This window comes from Hirundo rustica, chromosome 1 (genome assembly GCF_015227805.2).
Source record: "Hirundo rustica isolate bHirRus1 chromosome 1, bHirRus1.pri.v3, whole genome shotgun sequence".
Lineage (NCBI taxonomy): Eukaryota > Metazoa > Chordata > Aves > Passeriformes > Hirundinidae > Hirundo > Hirundo rustica.
The window spans coordinates 103,513,792-103,532,493 of record NC_053450.1 but is presented as its reverse complement, the minus strand read 5'-3'; the positions used below and the strand labels follow the sequence as shown (position 1 = coordinate 103,532,493).

The window sequence follows — 18,702 nt, the reverse complement described above, 5'->3', positions numbered from 1 at the left end:
CAAAATTGGTCTCCTAAATTAATTCCTCCCCCAAATGTAGACCTACACAAGTGGCCCTTTTCAGCCCAAAACCAAACTTAGTGTTTCTGACTCCCTGAGTAAACAGGTATTGGGCCATATGTGGTTGCCTGCCACAACAGTAGAAAAGTCAGAGGGATTCATGAGTAATTCAGACCACATATTCCCAAGTCAGTCAGTGGAGAGGAGTAATGGCTGTTTGCAGACCTCCTGCTTAGATGCTGACACTACATTTCTCCACTGTTTCTATAAAGAGCCACAGAGTGTGCCTAAATCCAGCCCATGAGCTGCATCAGAATACAACCCATTAGGTCATGAGGCAATTTGTCACTTTTTTTAAAAACACTTTAATTGAAATAAGTCAATCTCTGTGTAGAAAGATCAATGGAGCTTTGTTTCCTATAGATCTGCCTCTGATGGCCCTACATTACCACACTGCAGTACCTCCCAGTTCCTCCTACACATTTCTGCTAGCACTTCTAAGACTTTGGAGTATCTCCAGTTTCTCCCTTCTGTCTCCTCTGAGCTTGCACAGCTCTGCCTCACACCCCAAGCTCCTGAGCAAGACGATGTGGCTTGTTTGCAGCCAGTGCCTGTGATGGACCTGTCAGCTCACTCATGCTGCCCGGCCAGCTGCAAGGACAGACAGCACAGATTCCTGCTGAGCTCTCCCGCCCACCTCACTGAGCCACTCTTCTGTGGATCTGTCCTTTACCGAGACACAAGTTTCACAAAGCTTTTAGGATGTTTACCTTCCTGTCAGACAGGTCTCCAACTGATTAGGAATCTGTCTGATGGATAGGGAGGGCAATTGCACAAGGCACAACTCATAAGCAAATTGGGGCAAGAAAACCAACCAAGCTCTCTAAGAAGAAAAGACAGCTGAAGTTGCACCATTCTTGTTTCTCCTTGGGTTTATTATAACAAAAAAAGGGAAAAACAACACCCTGCATTCTCTGACACGCTAGAGATGGATAGTGCTGGTTATGTGGTTTCTCATTTGCACAAAATAAATAAAAGGGCCGCTCAGAGGATGGCTGGGGCTATGCCCCCAGAGCACTGTGTAGGCAAAGGGAGCTGCCTCTGCCCATGTGCCAGAGCACGTAAAAGCAACCCAGGCAGTGCCATGCCTGAAGCTATCAGCCACAATGAGAGCATGTATTTGCTCAGCTCAACCAGTTGCAGTGACCATATCAGCTGACTTGGAGCACAGGGAAAGCAAGAGCTTGTCTGCAAGGAGAGTGGGTGCACCAGGCTTCCATCTGTCTGCAGAATGAGATGCAGAAATACATACAAGTCTTCTATCTGACTCTGCTCAGTGGCACGGACTAGAATATGAGGAGGGGTACTGGAGAGAAGAAAGAAAATTCATCATGGGAAATGAATGAAGTAAGTCCTGCTCCAAAGCAGCTCTAAATGAGCTCAAGTTAGTAGAGTTCATTAGGACAACACAGCCAGCAAAATCTACAGCTTCTGGAGACCTGAGCATGGGGTCTGACTATATCATGTCTGTGGTCTTCTGTAGGATTCTATATAAAAAACATTTTACTCACAGGTCTTCAACTTTCTAATAAGGTTCTGCTGAACAAATGCATTAATTTTCATATAAAGAAAAACAAACAAAACCCAACAGGGCTTCTCTGAGATGGATACAAAATGCTAAGTACGATTAGGAAGCTGTAAATACTTCTAAGATAACTGCAGCACTGGGGTACTGCTCTCCAGCTGCATAAATGTCACAGTAAGGTCCACAAATGCCTTGCTATTACAAAAACCCATGCTGTCACTAATTTACAATGAAAACACAGAAAAAAGATGTTTCAAGTTAAGATCCCTCAGATCTCCAAATGAATGTCTGTGAATGATTTTTTCTGTCTAGGCCATTTGGCCTTTTATGCAGAGACTGGGCTTGTTTTCACATTTCTTTCTTTGGTTCCACATTTTCCCCACTTATGTGGAAAAGGGTGAACTCCCTCCAGTGGGGGTGTATTCCAGAAGATGTTTTCAAATATCTAGGCAAAAAGCTAGACACGTTTACCTGGATCAGATAGAATGGCTCATTACTGGCCCGAATTAAAAAGCAGCTTTTCTGGATATGAGCTTCATGCACATCCTGTAGCATGCAGATAAAAATATGTATCATCAGACTTCCTTGGTCTAGGGAGTTGTAACTGTCTTTTCAGATACACGGGGATTTAAAATATTTTAACTTAAAAAATTTGTAATATCTTATATTTTGTATGTTCATAAGCACATATGTTAACTGAAGGAAAAAGTCTTATTCAATGGAAGCTTGAAGGAAAGGTGTTAAATCTCAGTTTCTCCATAAATGAGAAATATTTTCCAGTCATTATGTCTCTTTCTTAACTTGGCATACATACAACTAGTCTGGGCTTTGATGTGCTCCTTTTGGACTCAGAATGCTGTTTGTGCAAAGAGGAAAGCATGAAATAAGCCACTAAAAGGGACAGGACTGTAACTTTTAGGCTGGGGAAAAAGAGCAGTGTATTTCTCCGTTCTGCCAATATGAATAAAACTTCACATCTTTGAATTTTGTTGTATTTATCTCAAATTCACCACTGTTTGCTTAAAAAAGGGAAAATGTAAAATAATTTTGAGCATTTTTTTTGCTAGCCCAGTTTCTTAATATAACTGTGCCTGGAGAGGTCTTGCAGAAGTACTATAGAGAGAAACATGCCAAGGGTAGATTTCACATAAATAACAAGCCCCACAGCACCAAAAAGCATACAGTTGAAGAAATATGCAAATCTAAACCGACTGTGGTTGTGTGGTTTTCATGACTGACATCAGACTTCAAGCTTTGAAAAGACTATGAATATTAATTATATGTGACCCTGAAACTCTCAAACTGATTCATCTGTCTATGTTAGCTGGTGCTTCCTAACAGATTTGAGAACAGGAGAGTGATATCTATTTTTGTCATGTTACAGGGAGGAGGCTCTGCTGGAATCTTATCAACAAGTAAATCGGAGAAACAGAAGTTCTAGCTCTGACTTTGATGAGAATGAAAAAAGCCTGGGAACATCAGAAAACCTCATTCCTCAGAACTGCGACAAGGCAGTCAGTACCGTATCCTTGCAGAAGTCAGCTTGCAAAGCCTTAATGGGGGACTTGAACTCTGAGTTTTAAAAAGGTTGATCCAATTCCTATCTTTGCTGGCTGCACAGAATTCTGAACACAGGACTCTAAGGTTACACATTGAATAGCTGAGATCAGTCACTCAGTACAAAAACATTTAGAATGTCTAGATATCTACAAGCCAATCATGAAACTGATCAGGCTAATTATAAACTGCTGATCTCAGGCAATTATTTCCATAACAGGTTCAAGAAGTATTTCCAAGCACTGACTGGACTGTTTATCTTTCCCTCGGGTTCTGCAATCTTGCCCTAGTTACAATACTGCATGTGCAAACCTCTTCATTCATAGCATTTATTTCCTTCTGCAGGCCAAGAGACCAAATTTATCTTTCTTAAGAATAGAAAACCAAAAATGTTTGAAGGCCAAATAACATTCTGCATGCAAGAAGCTGGATTGATATGTGTAGTTGGAGGAACAGCCTATGTGTCTAACTGCTGCTGATTTTTGAGTTAAACGCTAACTGCTACAGGAAAATCATCTTAGGTATCTTATGTGCTGTTCTATATACCCAGGATACCTTTAAAAACCTACCTCTTTCATGCTGAAATCTCTCAAGGCACAGAAGGACAAAATGAAGGGATCAATCACAGTGTATATGTTTTGCAGTAGAATTTATCACTTAAGAAAATTTTTGCAAGGACAGTGTTTATAACACATAAGAGCAAGGGCCTGTTTCACCTGCTGCTGAGATAACATGGCAACATCATTCCTGGACATATAGGTCTGTGTTCAGCTTTGCCACAATGTGGGCAGAATGATCATCCGTTTGCACCTGCCTAGTTGGACCTCTGCCTGGAAGTCAAAATACATCTCCACAAATAACAGCCTCCTAAATCAGAAGTTTATCCATGCTGTCTGTTAAGATAAGACACAGGACAGATTTTATTCCTTCTTGAAAACTAGGGAGGCACCACATAATGTCTAATGAACAGGATTGCAGTGGGAAGTGAACAAGCTGTAACAACTAAGCTGCTCTCTTCCTCCTCATGTCAGTAAAGAAACACTCTAAAGCAAGGATCATTGTTAGCTCCACTGCTGGAAATGATAATACAAAAACCCCCCAACAATTCAGAAACCATGCTAGTCCCAAGCAACATCCCTTTTTCCCTCGGCAGTTTTAACAGGGGTGACAGTACAACTGCTCCTGATCTCTTGCCTGCTGCAAGCCAAGCAAAGGAGGATCCATTCACAAGAATAGAGGAACTAATTGCAATTGTACTAATTGCAATTTAAAAGGAACTGCCTCTCATTAAAAAAAAAGGGATCTCTGAAAGGAGCCAGTGAGATTGACGAAGAAAACCATCATAGGAATTAACCCATGTGGCAGCACTTCTTTGACACCATGAAATTCCATAAGGGACCAAGTGATGCCCAGGGCTTGCAGCCTGTGCTCCACTTAACCACATCTGAAACTACCAAAGTGAAAACAACTCCCAAAGACAGACAGATCTGGAGGCAGAAAGAGAAAATGAGGACACCACAATATGCATTCAGAATTTTTGATAAAGAAACAAGATCAGCAATTTGTCTGTTTGCACACATACTTAGTAAGCTAAAATATCTGCTCACTCTGCTGACCTTGCCCCAGACAAGCAGGGACACTCTGTTAGGGACAAAAAGGGAAACTGCTTTCACTTGGTCTTTTCTAAGGCCTGTGGTAGGAACAGAGCAGCAATGTGGCTCTCAGAGAACACTGTACAGCTTCCAAGTACAATGCTGTGTGATGCACAGAAAGGCCACGCCAGCTTTTCTTAGAAAGGGACCAAGGAGATGAAGACTGGATTAAGCAGAGCTCTTCTCCCTGTCCTGTTTATATTCACATAGAAGTTCACAAACATCAAGTCCCAAGTAATGCCAGAAGGACATTTTAATAGCAGTACCTAATCACAACTGCTTTTTCAGAGCTTGCTCTTGTATTTATGTTTACCCCATCTCTTCCTTTTCACAACCTACTTTCCCACATCTTCCCAGAATTAGCAATATTTGTATGTACTCCAGTCTAAACCGGCAGCTTTTGCTTTACTTTTCCATTTTTATTTATTGCTCTGAAACAATTGTTCAGTTCTGCATAAAATGTTCTTACCATTCCAGGTGATTTTCAACAAAGGCAGACATAGGGCTGATCTGTACAGTGTAAGTGTCATTGGCTGAATACTCAAACAGCCCATAATAGGGATTGAAGAGCTCCTGAGACAGAAGGAAAAAGAATTCTCGGGAGGGGCCACTGTAGTCCAACCTGGAAAGAAAAAGGTAGAAAAGATAAAATGAGGCTCTTTAACATTTGAGTGGATTTCCCAGTTTTGCCTACATTGGATGCTGTCTTAACACTGCAGCCTGTGTAGTCAAGTGTTTCTAACATGACTTATCTCTCCTCTCAAAACTTGATTCTGAGTCCTGAACAAGTTGCAATGCCAAAACTTCACCAATATCCAGGCTGATCTGGGAGGAATCGTAACTGGGACACATGCTTAAGTAGTTTATTTTCCTTTGTTCCAAAAGCTTAGCAAACCAGAAGCACAAGTTCAGCCTTGCTTCAGCTGGTTGGCCAACAGAGGGGTAGCATTCTAGTGAGTGGGCTTGAACTGCCTTTAAACACTTGGGTTCAGAGGTCAGAAAGCCTGGCCTAAAGCAGAAATTGCTCTGCCCCTCCTGCACCGAGATGTACCCAAATCTAGCCCCAAGTATGTGTTTTTAGCTACAGAAACCATAAAGTTATATACCGAACAAGACCAAGTCCCAGCAGAATTGTGTATCTTAAGACAGAATGATAATTCCTTGCATGTCCCATCCAAGCCCTTCCTCTTTTCTGTTATTTTCATGTGGTACACCTTAAACTGTGCTTTGCTGTTGTATGAATTTGCTCTGCAGAGAAACTCTTTTTTTCCCTTGAATTTCTACACTCAACTTGGAAAAAAAAGGAAAATGAGACTAAAAATTTTTCCTGAATCCATTAAAAGAAAACTGTGGTGGATTTATTAAAAACAGATCATTCTCTAATAATGGTAGATAGGTTTTTCAATCTAAAATAAACATACATGTAGCAATATGAAGAAGTGATCTGTAGTCATATATCATGTGTGCCAACAGATTTTTTTGAGGTGGACACTATTCCTTCTACTTAACAATTGTAAAGCAGGTGGAAACCTCTGCACCTGGATCAGAATGCTCTGTACTATGAAGTTATAGAAGCATAAGTGAAAGAGATTGAATGACTGATTTGTGCAACTAGAAAGATGACAAATGGCAGGTGGGCCCATCCTCCTGTGTTTTGTGTCTTTAGATTCAGTACTTCTCTCTTAGAGGAGCTTTAGCTATAGGATCATGTGATGACACAAAAGCCACACCAGTAAAAGAGGATGGTGACAAGCCCACATGACCCACTAGTGCCAGCTATGGACCAGGTCTGGTTCTACGGACATCAACGTACTGCGTTAAGCCCGATAATGGCCAGAGTAAAGACTACAAACAACATGCGTCTGTGTCCAAAAAACCTCCAACAGGAGATTAGTTATTGCATTTTTGGGCAACACACTAACTCATCATAAAGTCTTTATCATTCATTTTTAATGTCCTTTTTTTCTTTGAAACCTGGGAAACTGTGCCCATACAGCATCACATGGCCATACGGCATCAACTCTTCATGAGGGAACGGGCATCCAGAAGTCCTTCCAGCAGAATGTATACTAGCATTAAGCAGCAGAAACCCTAGAGGAATGTATCTTCAGATGTAAATGAATCAGTGAAGAATGAATGACTTTGCATATCAAATTGGTTTGTAATTCCTCCTGAGGACACCATGCCACACAGAAAACAATATGACTTTGGCCAGTGTTAGCATTCCAGAACGCTATTCCACAAACTGAAGTGTGCTACACGTTTATGCTTTACTTGCAGGCCAGAGGCAAAAACCAGCTGTGAAAGATGACCCCTGTTACACAATATTGAATGCATAGAGAATAAAAAGTAAGAGTGGAAAAAACCCTGCTACTGAGGTCACCAAGTAACTCTCTTTGAGACTGGCAAATTCTGTTTTCCGCTGGATGTAACCTGTCCCAAGACAAAGGACAGAAGGGCTTTACTTGCCATGACACCTCAGAGCTGAGCGTGTCAGCAGCTGCCAGACATGTTGCGAGTTGCCTCAGGCACTGTCTGGTACCTTTGGAACTGAAATCCTACCATGCGGTTTTTGAAAAAGAGAAACTTTACATGCAAAACTACTGAAATACAATTTCATGCCTCTGTAATATGGCACACTGGAAACACGCACATAATGACCTTTCCATTATAAAAGTGGGAGGATTAAGCCTCAATTACAGCATAGCTCTTGAGGTGAGCCAGGGTGGCTTTGAAAGGTTGTGCTTACATTTGAAAACAAAAGGTCAGGGGCTGGCTTTCATCATACAAGAATGGCTCATGGATTATAAGAGTTGTAGAAAGTATCCTGAGAAAAGTCCTTCTCAAGAAACTTCTATTGCTTTCAGATTCCAACTGCATGAATTAAATTTTAAGGACTAAACAGCATTCATGTTTCTCACTTAAGACGGAAATAAGAAATCTACATATGGATAACAAATGATCATTAGTTGCCATGCAAAGCAAAAATTTTTCAAGCAAAACCAGATCTATTGTGAAGAGTTAGAGTAACGAAGTGGATAAAGGTCTGGTCTCTAACTATAGTCCTGAGACTGATTCAGGGTGTAAACACTGGCCTGTAGTTGAGTTTTCCCTTCCAGCCTGTCAAAATATCTATGGCAAACAAAATGAGAATAGATTTAACCACTTAAACTGTCACTTTGAGACATCTAGATGGAAGGTGTTATAGGAAAATGAAGCACTACTGTTACTGTTATTTTTAACAAGTGTTTGAGTTGATTAAGATGTAAAGACGCTTACTCAGAGGTAAAACAAAACCAAAGAAATATTATATAACAAGAGGGGCTTAGCCTTAAGTCAACCTGGTGTTTTGCAACGTAACAGCTACTTCAGAACAAAGAGCATTCTGTGGTTCCCTACCCTTCCTCGCCGACAAACGTGATGTAGAGTTTGTTCCGCTGGAGCTCCTTGCGTGAGTACGCCATTACCTGGTTGAAGGTGCCTTCCAGCAAGTGGTCACGCCGTATAATTAACCTGCAAAGGGCAGCAGAAATAAAGATCTGATGACTGAGTCTTGTGTGAGCTTGTGAGGCTGAAGGTAAACAACAGCTGTAAAGAGAGGCATTCATTCTCAGAGAACTTAATAAAATGGCATCTGTTGGTGCACGTGCTACTTGACCATTATGGGTTCTCAGGAGCTGTTCCATCAGCTTTTCTATGTGCCTCGAAGGTGAATTCCTTCACAATGCCATGATTAGGTTCAAAGTGCTGCTCTACTGCTGACTCTCTGCAACAACCCATATGTACAAATTTATATGGTAGAGGGGGCTGAGAGTTTCCTGTGTATATGAAGTCACAGCTTTCTGGAATTGGCCCCAAACAGTTCCTGGATTTGATCCAGTGAATGTCCTCCAATGGAAATGCTGCTTCTGCGGCAGGGGAAGCAAAGGGAGTATCAGCCTCTGTTTATACAACACACCTCTCATTCCCTTACTAATCTCTAAAACAACTTAATGAATAGTACTTTTACATACCATCTGTGCAAGAAACCCTTCTTGTTCATATGTTCACAGATACTTTAGAACAAATCTTCTAAAATATATTTCATGTCTGCCTTGGACCTATTTAGCAGGGCACCCCAAAAGGGATAGCCACTAGCTAGGACTCCTCAGCTCTGTAAGATCATTTTGCTGATGACGTTTGCCTGGAAGAAATTGCTTGGCTTCATACTTTTATTTTTTTCCACAACAGATGTCCTTTGGTAGGAAGCCAACCTGAGGCATAAATCCAACCAGATGCCAGAAAATACCTTAGGAACACACAGCCCTTTGGCAAAGTTGGATAACTAGATTGAGCACAAGTGGGTACAGACTCAAAAGCCAACTAACAAGATGTATGGAAAGAAACTCCACAATCAAAGTACAGAGAACCCCAAATATATGAAGACTGGCAGAAGTCTCTTCAGTTCAAATCCAGAAGGGCTAACAACACAAAGAACTATGAAAAGTTATACCTGCATGTACAGACTAACTTTGGTAGGATCAGATTCTGGTCCTGAGTTATACTAATATGTAGATCCAAAGAATCTGGAGTCATCCCGCCGTTACAAAGATACAGATATCTGGTGGGTTTGCCCGGAAGAATAATTCTCCTACTGGCAAATTATAGCTAGGAATATGAATATCCCTGTTAAATAGGTAGGAAATGGGAGTGTAAGAGAATACAAATCTTTAAGAAGTAAAACTTCCACACAAAATCCTCTTGAAGATCAGTCTTTTGCAGGGTATATGAAGATCTTATCCCTGATGGTTACTCAAAAAATGCAGTCTCCAGGGTGTTTTACACTCCCTATCCCTGTCTTCATGGATAATGAATGACAAAAGACAAAGCTATGCCCCGTTAGACAAATTGAGTGATTTTAATACTCACTTAATTTTCCCTGGACCTTGCCCGTACCCTTTGGCTTCAAGTTTTCGATAGAAATTGCGCAGCTTGGCTTCAAAGTCCCTCCTGTATGGAGAAGGTGCTCTTGCGCTTGCTCGCTGCAGCCCTGGAGGGAAAATGAACAGCATACAAAGGTGCAAGGGGCTTGACATTTTCCAAACCATGCAGCTTATGTTTCTAGACAGAATCATTAATAAACATGTTAGGAACTTTTTGCAGGTATACAGTGTACTTAAGTGTTATTTTTGTTCTATCTAGCATCAATAAAGTTGTAAGTTCCTGTAGTTCAGTGATTGCAATGAACTTCCAGGGACTGTATCCTCTCCACTAAAAGTACTGTTAAGCTCACTTTGTGTGTGCCCTTGTGTTACCTCTGCCTTTAGCTGTGATTGAATGGAAAGTGAAGGACCAGAAAGGCATGAGAAAGACTGACGTGTATCTGCCTCTCATGGTCAGTGGCATTTAAGTTTTCTTTCCCTTTTGCAATTTTAAGAGATCTCTCTCCTCTGCATTGTATAGATCTTCTTACTTGGCAGGATTAAACCTCTGAAACTCAGAGCAACGCTTCTCACCGGAGCCTAGCACCCCAGCCAAGCTGGGAGTCAGGTTTCCCTGTGTTAATCTGACTGTATATTAAACACTTGCAGCTATCAACACAAAACCCCTTCGTGGTATCAAAAAGGATTTCTGTCAGCAAGAAATGCTACATTCCCCTATTACAATTCACACATACAGCAGATTTTTCAGCAATTTGGAACCTCTTTTGTTTTGAAGGCTGAATTCTCAAAGTAGATGATTATTCTTTTTGTATAAACAACTGCCATGCCATAAAAGGCTAAAGAATGGATTAATGAAATCCCATTTCCCTATCTCATTACAAAAGACAATAAAATCCAGCCCTTTTATGAGAAATCTGGCAGCAAATGCTCCACAGGAAAGGAAAAAAAGCCCATCACATTTAGTGGGAGCCCAAAGTATCGTGGTTGCCATGAGAGAAGGACATACTCTGTCTCTGCTGGTAAAACAGAAAGGCATATTTACATGCAGCGCAAAGAGAATCCCTTACAACAGTTCTTTCTTCTGTCAGCCTTTTGTTTTCCCCCAGGACATAAGAGAAGGGGTGCTCTCATGGGCTCTATAACTAGGACAGAAAATAGCAAGAAGACAGTGTGTTGCTGGAAATGAATATTTTCCCTTGTGTTTTTACAAGAACAGTCTCCCAAGTCACATTTGTGTCATATACTTGGATTTTTGTCCTGTAGGAGACTTGCTTATGACCTGTCCTGATGTAGACAAGGGGAACTTGTATTAACCATGGTGTTAAAACTCATTAATGAAAATAGGACATTCTGACAGAACACTGCTCTCCTGTAGAGAAGGGTTTAGCACTTCTTCACATCAAAAAACCTTTCCATTTTCCAAAGCCACATCCAGGATTTGAACTTCTCTTGCCCATTAATTTTGTTTGAAATCAGATAATTTAAATGCATGCTCAAAAAACTCAGCCAAAAATGGATTTCTTCAGATCACATTTCTGTTGATTCTCTCAAAATGGCCACTGGACACAGCCATGCAGTGAGACTGTGGTGGGGGTTGTGTCTCTTGGCAAAAGGGAGACATTAGCTCCTCAAATTTCTATAGCATAAACAATAACTACAGAGACATAGCACAGCTGGAAATAACCTTCTCAGACAGCATGTCTTTCTGGAAAATATGTTTCCTGTCGAACCTAAGTTAATGGGCTCAACACAGGAGGTCAGGCTAGATGATGAAGATGATCCCCTCAGGTCTCAAAATAGATGTGCCTTGGGAAGAAAAGTTTTTGGAACATCGAGTGGAGGAGACTGAAAGGGTACTAGAAGTGCTGAAACACACCTTCAATCTGGAAGGTGCTCTTTGCTGCTGTCACATAAAATGATTGTGCTTCCATGTCAGTGACTTATGCTTGGAGTACACCATTCTCTTATCCTAATCCTTTCCAATGATATAAAAAGCAGGAAAGTAGCTTCTTCTATATGGGCAATTTCTGATCTGTGTTCCAGCTACTGCTAACACTTCAACAGATACACAGCAGCACTGGAAACTGATCCAGCAAAAAATACAGCTGAGATCAGACATGGAGTGGGCACTGGAATTAGTAGGCTAACAGCTGATGCTGGTTCTGAATCTGCTCCTTTCTATTTATTAGAAGAAATACCACAAATGAAAGATTTTGTCTTAATTTCCCCATCTCCTTACCTGGAGAGTTTTGGGGTGATGAACAGGGTGAGCAGCGAGGAGAAAAACTGTAACCTGGATGGAAGGCAGCCTGCAGCGGTATGTAGGACATGATATCCTCTTCAAAAAGGCTGCATGCAAAAAGTCACAGGGAGAAATTTAGTTCCCATTCATCACATGAAGGAATGTAAATGTGCAGTATGGTGCAAGTTCACTGTGTCAGATGTTTGGGTATATCTCTGAATTCATGGATTCAAAAAATCCATAGGTTTCCCAAAGACAGCCTGGTCACTACCAATGAAGAACAAAATGAATTTTAATAGATGTTTCATGTTAACATGACAGCTCAGCCCACTCATGGAGAGCAAAGATGTGAGGCTATGTAGGAAACAGGAACACCTTCAACGCATTAGCAGAGAGAAGTAAAGGCACACACTCTGTCTCCCAGGCGGTTTTTCTCGGGTCATTTTCATGTAGTTCATGCTTTGACTGCTTGAATTGAAATGACGGAAGTTGCAAACTTCTTGCATCAGGCAGTGCTATTACAGCACACCAACCCCACCTGGGTAATGCAACATTTCCCATTTCAGACCAAGACAATAAAAAAATTTCTTAGCTGCACTGAGGAGAAGTAGGACCTAAAGGCCAAGCTCTTTGGTTCCAGTACAAACTGAAGCCTTATCTTCATTACCCAAACAATGCTCACTGCACAGGACATTGAGGTTTCATGCATGAGTGGCAGAACTACTTCAGTAAAATTATCAATTTCATGAGCAGTTACGTTATTGTAATGAGAAAGACAAGGGATTTTTTCCCCCCTTTTTTGTTTTTTATTTCTTTAAATTACAAGATTTTTTTTCCCATTAAAAGGAAACATTTTGACCTGATTCTTTTCTGTCTGCTACCTGATGGCAACAGCCATACTGACTGAGCTGGCTGGATTTCCTGCACTGAGGTAGGCAGCCTTCCAGGAAATACAAATTGACAGATATACTCTGGCTGAATCATTTTGGATGGCTATCAGTATGACCTGATTTAACCAAATCTTTTCTATTATGCTGGGAAAGAGCCAGATAGTTTCTCTGGTACTGTAAGTAATGACATTATGCTATTGAACAAATTGATTACCTCAGCAGAATTACTAAATCTGCATCACAAGACAACTTTTCAAGCCCATGTGTACCCTCTGTCCGAATGTAATGGATCTTCTCCCTGAAACAAAAGTGATATTATGGAGGGAAGAAAAAAAAGATAAAACCAGAAAAAAAAAGCCATTATCACCACTTGAGCCATACACAGAGTTATTATTCTTCGTCATTTTGCCAGTTCCTGTTCATCTTCTTATAAAAATGACAAACTTCCTATATGTCTGATTAATTTTCTAATCTTCCTAACAACCTTGCAAAAAATTTCTATCTCTATCACTCAGTTTACTGATCCAAAAGAAAGAGATTTTATTCCCTATTTTAGAAAACAGAATGATTCTTATTGCTCCAGTTTCATGTGCACGTCAGGTCACCAACCGCAGATTTTTTACGTAAGTCTACAACTAACATAGCACCTTTTGTTAACAGAATTTGCAGTATTATCACTTCCTTTTCCTCTGTCAGTTCCATCTGGCAAATAACACTCTAACACATACTTGATATGAATAAAAAATATGGTATGTATAACCTCAGACAGAGGTTATACAGTGTAATATGTGTTGCATGTGTAAAATCATACCTTTTGTTAATAAGGACTGGGAAACATAATATAGGATCCTATAGCAGATTAGGATCATGGAAGATACACATCTATACCCAAGCCTACCAGTGTATTTCTAAAGCATTGCAGTGTCTAAATATTCTTTATTCTAGTATTAAGTCAAAATATTATACCTCAAGTCAAGGATGTGCTTCAGAACCTTGCAATCAAGGTCCATAAAAGATGGATGTTTGCATCCTAGGAGTTTGCTTAATACCTTCTGCATGAGCATTAGATTAAGTAGCTCGGATCACTCCTGGCCCAAGGTATAATCAGCAATTACCTGGAGGCAAAAGGCTCAATATCCTATTACAAATCTCATTATGCACTGGCTAAGCTGTCTAGTCCCTATCACTGGTCAATTTTGTTCTCTGCTCAAAAGCAGATAAAAGCATTATCTGTTCTCTGGGAAATGAGAATTCAAGTTACAGCAGAGGAAAAAAAAAATAGTCTGGAATAATTTGATGGTGAAGATAAAAAATTCTCAGTTACAGAAATGTATGTCCTGAATACTGAGAGTGTTTTTCATTCTATTTGTCATTTTATTTGTATGTATCAATCCCTCCAGAAGGAAGTCTAATTCTTACACCCAAAGAACTCTTTGTCCAGCCCTCAGAAGTAAATGAAGAGTCAGTAAGGCTACCAGCAGAAAGCACACTGCAGGAATTTGGAGATCCTCTCCTCCTTCAGCAGTCCTACAATTACACGTGACTGCAAAGTACAACCTAAATTCTTGGTCAAATTCTCAGCTGGTGCATATGGGCATCACTGACCAGCTTAAGTTCTTGGCCAAACAGTTAATTCAAACTTTGGAATTCGAATGAGTTAAACTTGTACTGGCAATTGGTTCAGGTTTTTTTCTGTTTTTAAAAAATCTAATAGGAAAGGAATGGGCTTAAGAAAAAGAAAGTTATGATTTAACTACTTTGGAAACTACTACCTTTAAGTCGAGTGAGAAAGATTAAAGACAAGAGTACAATCCACTTCATAATAATGCTCCTTTTTCTTTATAAACTCTAGGGTGACTTTATCTATGACAGGGGTGTAAATCCAATCATGAAGCAAAAATCTGGTTATGGTTCTGTTGGAATTATTTGGGCTTTGCTGCTGACTTCCATCCAAACACTCTTTTAACTCTATCTTCTGAAAAGCAAAGTGATAATTGCAGGTGAACATGGAGTTTCTGCTATTCAGTAATACTTAGAAATTAGACATGTTACTAACTACTTGCCCATATTTATTTTGATTCTTCTGACCTCTTGGATGTCTGTGGAAAGTAACTATAGTAACCACATAGATTCCGGTGGTTCCCATCTACTCTTTAATGGTGACAGTTCCATAGGAGTTTCAAGTTCATCTTTTGTACTACAGTTACTAGAATTCGGTTTGCCCCACCACAAAAAGCACTGCGTGGAAGTAAGGTAAAGCAGTCTGGAAAAAAGTGGTACCTGAGTGCATGGTTTCTGGCCAAGCTGGGCTGACGCTCCTGCAGCATCTCAAAAATGTTGGGTTGGCGTAGAAATGCAACAATTTTGTCATTGTAAGCTGGAAAAAGTAAAAACAAACCAGAGGCTTTATTTGCCATGTCACTGTGACTCTGCAGGGGCACACTGACTGCGCTGCCAGTCAGGCATAGGGCAACACAAGGCAGTGTACGCAGCTAATGAGGAGTCCTAAACCTCACCTTTGTGAGCACTGCTTTGACAAGAAAAAAATAACTTGGCTTACCCAGAGGTAATGCCTCGTGATGATGCTGGTTTCGAATAGCTGTTACAAGACTATTGCCTGGTCTGGCCAACAGAGTAACGCCTCTGTTTCGAGAGACTTCAGAGGCCTACAGCATCAGAGAAAAGAAAAAGAATGATCAAAACTGACCACCAGTAGCTCATCAGTTAGTTAAAAGATCTGTCGTCTTTACTTCTGTAACCTTCAGAATGGTCCTTGATGCTGACTGAAGGAGAGGAAGCATGCACAAAATTATAGCTTTATACTCCAGTCAACTTAAAAAAGGCAAGTAATTCTCTGCTTCCAAATGAAGGTACACCATTATCCATAGCTATCATACCTCCTCAGTGCTGAAGGCACCAGAATCTAGAAGTAAATGCATGTTAATATAAGTAAGGCAGTGATGGACTTCTCTGGTTCAATGAAAATAAAATCTCTGTAGTATCACACCACATACTCTGTAGTATCAAACGTGTCTTGTTTTAGCATAACTGCATTACTTCAAGGTTTTTACAGCAATGTTTTTGAAAAGAGAAAAAACCTGCAATGCTGCAATATTCACTCAGCGTTGTAGAAGGGAAATTTAATAGTGGAAACAACACAAGGAAGGTATACCTACGTAGATCACAGCACAGAAAAAAGCTGTATCATCCCAGAAGGGTGTGCAACTTGCATAACCAGAAATTGAATTGTACACACTGAAAAGAAGAACATAATCCAAAGAGCTCCTAAAGGGAGTAGTAACAAGGAAATTTTTCACTGCCCCTTAACTGAGACACTTAAAGAAAGCCACTGTTCTAAATATGCTACCTAGAGAAGGCAGTCTTCTCAGGAAGGCAGAAGGTGGGAAAACCTTTCCTTAAAAGGTGGGAAAACACTTTGGCATGAGGATATTAAAAGCCAGACAATGACATCTGGCAATGTTTGCACTAAGGCATTACTTGCTGGGTAACTTTTCGTGGACTTGTGAAAGTTGAGGGGAACCCACCTGTCTCTCATGTTTTCCTCCAGAATATTGCCACAGTGGGGCCAAGAGAGGAATCATAGAATGGTTTGGGTCAGAAGGGACCTTAAAGCTCATCTAGTTGCAACAGCTCTGCTATGGGCAGGGACACCTTCCACTAGACCAGGTTGCTAGGGCCCTCCCCTCAGTATTAAAACACTTCCAGGTATGGAACATCCACAGCTACTCTGAGCAATCCATTCCAGTGCTTCACCACCCTCACAGTAAAGAATTTTTTCCTAATATCTGATCTCAACTTACCCTCTTTCAGTTTAAAGACACTCCCCCTTGTCCTGTGACTACAGGGTGAGGCTGTATCAGGACAAGATGCATTAGGAATTCCAACTGCCACTCTAGTGGGCTAATAGCTGCTCCTTTCTCATTGCACAAATCATAGCATTTGGCAACCACTTCAGGAAGAAATTGCCCCTACTTCAATATTTTAAATGCTTAGCTCTGCATCCAAGCAAACAGTGCCAACCCATTTTCAGTGGTACAGCCAAATGCCAGGTCCTCCAGCTGGATATACACAAAAACTGGGAAGCTAAATGTGCCTGGCGAGCTGCCTTTTGGAACCTGTAAGGCTAAAAATGTTTACATGGAAAAAGATATCAGTCAATGCACCTGATACGTGTCAACATATGGGTTAAATAAATCTTAACTATTTAACAAATCTTAACGAGTAGAAAAATCTTAGCTATTCCAATCAAACACACCGTAATTTAAAACATAAAACTGCTGTGCAAGTGCATGGTGAATATTTTGCTCCATCATTCAGTTAGGATTTCACTTGCATCCACCTTCTACCTTTGTCCCCTCCTCACACCCCAACAGGCCAACAACTCACAATGAAAGATTAGCTCAGGCTTAGGCAGCCTTTCCGCTGTGACCCAGGCATCCACCCCAGCAAGCACTCTGTGGCCTTTATGGCATTCACTCCATGCTATGGCACAGGGAGGAGCCTTAGGTGTAAGTGGTACCCTATGATCCACTGCCAGAGTGGGCATAAGGCCCATGCGGGAGCAGCCATTTCTTGGGCCATCTGTGGGAAGGATCACACACTAGCCTGTGACCAGCTGTACTCATTAGGATGTGTGGGAGGGTGCTAAGGCATTGTTGGGCTCAGCTTCTTCACTTCCAGAGAGCCCTGGAGTTCAGGTGAGGATGCCTATTCCTCAGGTCCCTGTAGAACAGACTTGCAAGGGAATATGGGTGGTGGGTGAGCCTGTTTTTAATGGTGATTGCTGGCTCATCCTTGACAAAGACAAATCCTACATCCTTGTTGCTACACGTAATTTTACTGACCAGAAGATAGAAAGGTGGAAAGGGAGGAGTAACAGAGGAGTTAAACATATATCTCCCATAAAACTAGCAGGAAATGATATTTGCCCATCACTTGGGAACTGCATGGTACTTCTGCCCAGCCTGGGCCTGGATCCTCCTCTTGCTCTTGTCACCATTCTTTTTGGTTAGCTTTCTTGGACATATTTCTCCTGGAGCAAGAATTTTGGAAGGAAATGTGTATAGTGCCTGTGAAAAGAAACTTTCTCTCCCTTCTTCCCATCTTCCAGTTCTGATTTAAGAGCTAAAGTCATCTAGATTGTAAGAATCCAGTCGTGTACACACCTCAATAAACCAGTGATGTACTTCCCTTCATCACCATGCCTAGGCATTGCTCATGCTGGTTTTGGTCTTTGCACATTTACACCTCCAAACTATTTTTCTCTGGCAACACAACAGGAAAATTCCCAGCCCTCTAATTAACGTCCATTTTGCTAACAATTCTCTTCCCAGTCTTAGCTAATAGAGTACAATTGATTGCTCCAATTTAGTGTTCAGTCACAATCATCTTGTCTACTTTGACCTTCTAATTGAATAATTTAATTTTGATTAGCACATTATTCTCTAATAAAAAAATAAAGAGAGACCCCTCTAATGATTTAGTGACCTGGTTCATGTAGTGCAGAGTAATTGACAGATTTATGTCAGGTTTTAATAGCTTTGAAATTGATACAGGGATGTTGCAACCAGAGTGGAGAGTCCAAACTAGCAGAGGAGCCTTTCAAGATGTAATACCTTTTCCTGGGTTTTATATGACTGCTGGATTTCAGAGGCCCATTTGAATGCTGCTATTTGCTTGTTGTGCTTTAGGTTGGTAAGGAGATTTATATGCTGCCATATTCTAGCCCATTCGCTGCTCTTGCTAACCAGCACCTCTTCCTCTTGCCTCTCCATTGTGGATGCCTGCTTCCTTCCTCTTGCTGTCTTTAAAATCTCTACCCTGTAATCATGTA

General features: G+C 40.8%; 1 protein-coding gene across 10 annotated transcripts in view; it reads right to left on the bottom strand.

Annotated features, from left to right (window-relative positions):
* HECW1 (HECT, C2 and WW domain containing E3 ubiquitin protein ligase 1) overlaps positions 1-18,702 on the bottom strand; it is a 260,766-nt gene that overhangs the window by 26,117 nt on the left and 215,947 nt on the right. For all 10 annotated transcript variants that reach the window (XM_040074231.1, XM_040073981.1, XM_040074379.1 and 7 more), the window contains 7 exons: positions 15,409-15,514; positions 15,129-15,225; positions 13,063-13,146; positions 11,956-12,065; positions 9,703-9,823; positions 8,194-8,307; positions 5,264-5,416 (listed from right to left, as the gene is read on the bottom strand). In XM_040074231.1, coding sequence (XP_039930165.1) covers positions 5,264-5,416; positions 8,194-8,307; positions 9,703-9,823; positions 11,956-12,065; positions 13,063-13,146; positions 15,129-15,225; positions 15,409-15,514 — 785 coding nt within the window. The remainder of the gene's footprint in view (positions 1-5,263; positions 5,417-8,193; positions 8,308-9,702; positions 9,824-11,955; positions 12,066-13,062; positions 13,147-15,128; positions 15,226-15,408; positions 15,515-18,702) is intronic.